Consider the following 1,880-nt stretch of genomic DNA (forward strand, 5'->3'; position numbering starts at 1 on the left):
GCTCCTCTGGACCAGGTTCATTATAACCTGGAAACAAAAATGTCACATATAAGGGGAGGTGGCAGGATGATCCCAGATATTCCACGCCTTTGTCCGTGTGGGGTTCCGGCCCGGCTGCCTTTCCCTCTGTCCCAGGTGAGCACCTCTGCATCTTCCAAGATGAGACTCAAATGGCTTATCCACTCGAAAGGCTTTCCTAATCTTTCCATTAGAAACACCCTTTCCCTCTCCACCTACCCAGCATGTGGCAAGAGACTCTCAGCACATTTATGTTCCTACGTTTATGCCCCCATATATTCATCCACTCCTCCATTTTCCCTTCCACCTTCCCTCCAATCTCTCCCTCCACCAATGAATATTTATTGAGGGCTTCCTATGTGCCAAGTTCCATTACAGCTGGGGAATACACACTGACCCAGGCAGGCTCTGTCCCACTGTAGCTTACATTAGGACAGGCTGTGCAGGTAGCCTATCTCTGATCCTAGAGCCAGGCACGAGGCTGGGCTTATCAGAGATGCTTGGTAATTGCTGAGTCAGTGAACAAAATGAAGCAGAAAGTTGTGCAGTTTCCGAGGGGAGAAATCCTGAATTGGCCACTGCAATGGCCAAGGTGAAGGGAACAGATGTGAACTTAGAACATTAAGACCCAGACCGACTACAAACCTACCATGGGTGTGGGCAGGTCCCTTCCTTCCTCTATGTCTCTGTTTCCCTCTTGGCTAAAATGGAAGTCATAAAAGACCAGGATATCTCCCTGATCACCTGACGGGGCAATGGTGACAAGAAAGTGGGAGTTGCCAAGCACCATTTGCAGGTTGGAGACAGAGAGGAGGGAAGCTGAGTTATTTCGATGAACCTACCACAGCCATGCTCTGTGCCTCAGAACCCCAGAGTCGGGGGTCACCCTCCTAGATGCTGTCTCTTCTGGGATTCTAGGTAGATAGCCAGTGTGTCCGAAGCTTGGACCCCCCCAGAATATCCGAATTCCCGGCCTTCCTTCTGGCCTAAGGGCCCCCCCCCGGAAAAAAGTCTGTCCCTGGTCAATGGTGAGAAAAAAGCAGGGAGGGGAGAGAGGTGCGGGATTTCCTTTCCCCAAGTATCCCCTAGAAAGACTGGCATTAAATGCTGACAACTGGGGGTCATGCCTTGGCTCCACCACTCTCAAAAGCTACACCTACTTGGGCAAATTACTTAACCTTTCTAAGCCTCAGTTTATTCAGGTTTCAAATGGGTTTAATCAAAGATCAGCCTTCCAGGGTTGCTGGGGGGGGGGTTAGTGTCAAGTAGAGGTTCACACCCGAGTGTGTGTCAAGGTTTCCCCTGGAGAACTGGTACATGGAAACCCATCTGGAGTTAGGAGGTGGCCCCAGTGAAGTGGGCTGAGAACTGCTCACCATTGAGATAAAGGCTGTTCTTATCCAGGGAGTAGGGGCCCAGCTTGGTGATCCCGTGGGTCTGCCAGCTCAGCTCCTGGAACACCTGCTTGGCAGGCAGACCTTGGCTGCTGGGGGGCTGGCGGTAGGTGCAGAGGAAGTCCATCCTTGTCTTGGCACCATTCTTCACAGGCCTGGGGAAGACGTTGACCTTTGGGGGATGCTCTGTTGATCTTTGGGGGACACGTGACACCTCTCTACTTGTGGTCACTGCACACCTCACATCCCATGTTGAACCTTTGACAGTTTCCCACCTTAGCCATACTCTCTACCCCAGGATCTTTGCACTTGCAGTGACTTCTGTCTAGAAGTCTCTCCCCTTCTCTCCTTATCTTGACAATTTCCTGGTCATCTTTCAGGTCTCAAGTTAGATACCTCCTCCTCCTCAAAGAACCCTCTCAGGTGGGTCAGGGACCTCTTCTGGTTCCCACAATACCATGTGACTCC

At 51.4% G+C, this 1,880-nt stretch overlaps 1 protein-coding gene across 1 annotated transcript in view; it reads right to left on the bottom strand.

Annotated features, from left to right (window-relative positions):
- Positions 1–1,880, bottom strand: part of LOC109376481 (mucin-16-like) — a 46,865-nt gene that overhangs the window by 21,731 nt on the left and 23,254 nt on the right. The window contains exons 6-7 of the mRNA XM_019632407.1: positions 1,395–1,584; positions 668–762 (exon numbers count right to left, since the gene is read on the bottom strand). Of these exons, the coding sequence (XP_019487952.1) occupies positions 668–762; positions 1,395–1,584 (285 nt within the window). The remainder of the gene's footprint in view (positions 1–667; positions 763–1,394; positions 1,585–1,880) is intronic.

This window comes from Hipposideros armiger, unplaced genomic scaffold (genome assembly GCF_001890085.2).
Source record: "Hipposideros armiger isolate ML-2016 unplaced genomic scaffold, ASM189008v1 scaffold_1138, whole genome shotgun sequence".
In the NCBI taxonomy this organism is placed as follows: domain Eukaryota; kingdom Metazoa; phylum Chordata; class Mammalia; order Chiroptera; family Hipposideridae; genus Hipposideros; species Hipposideros armiger.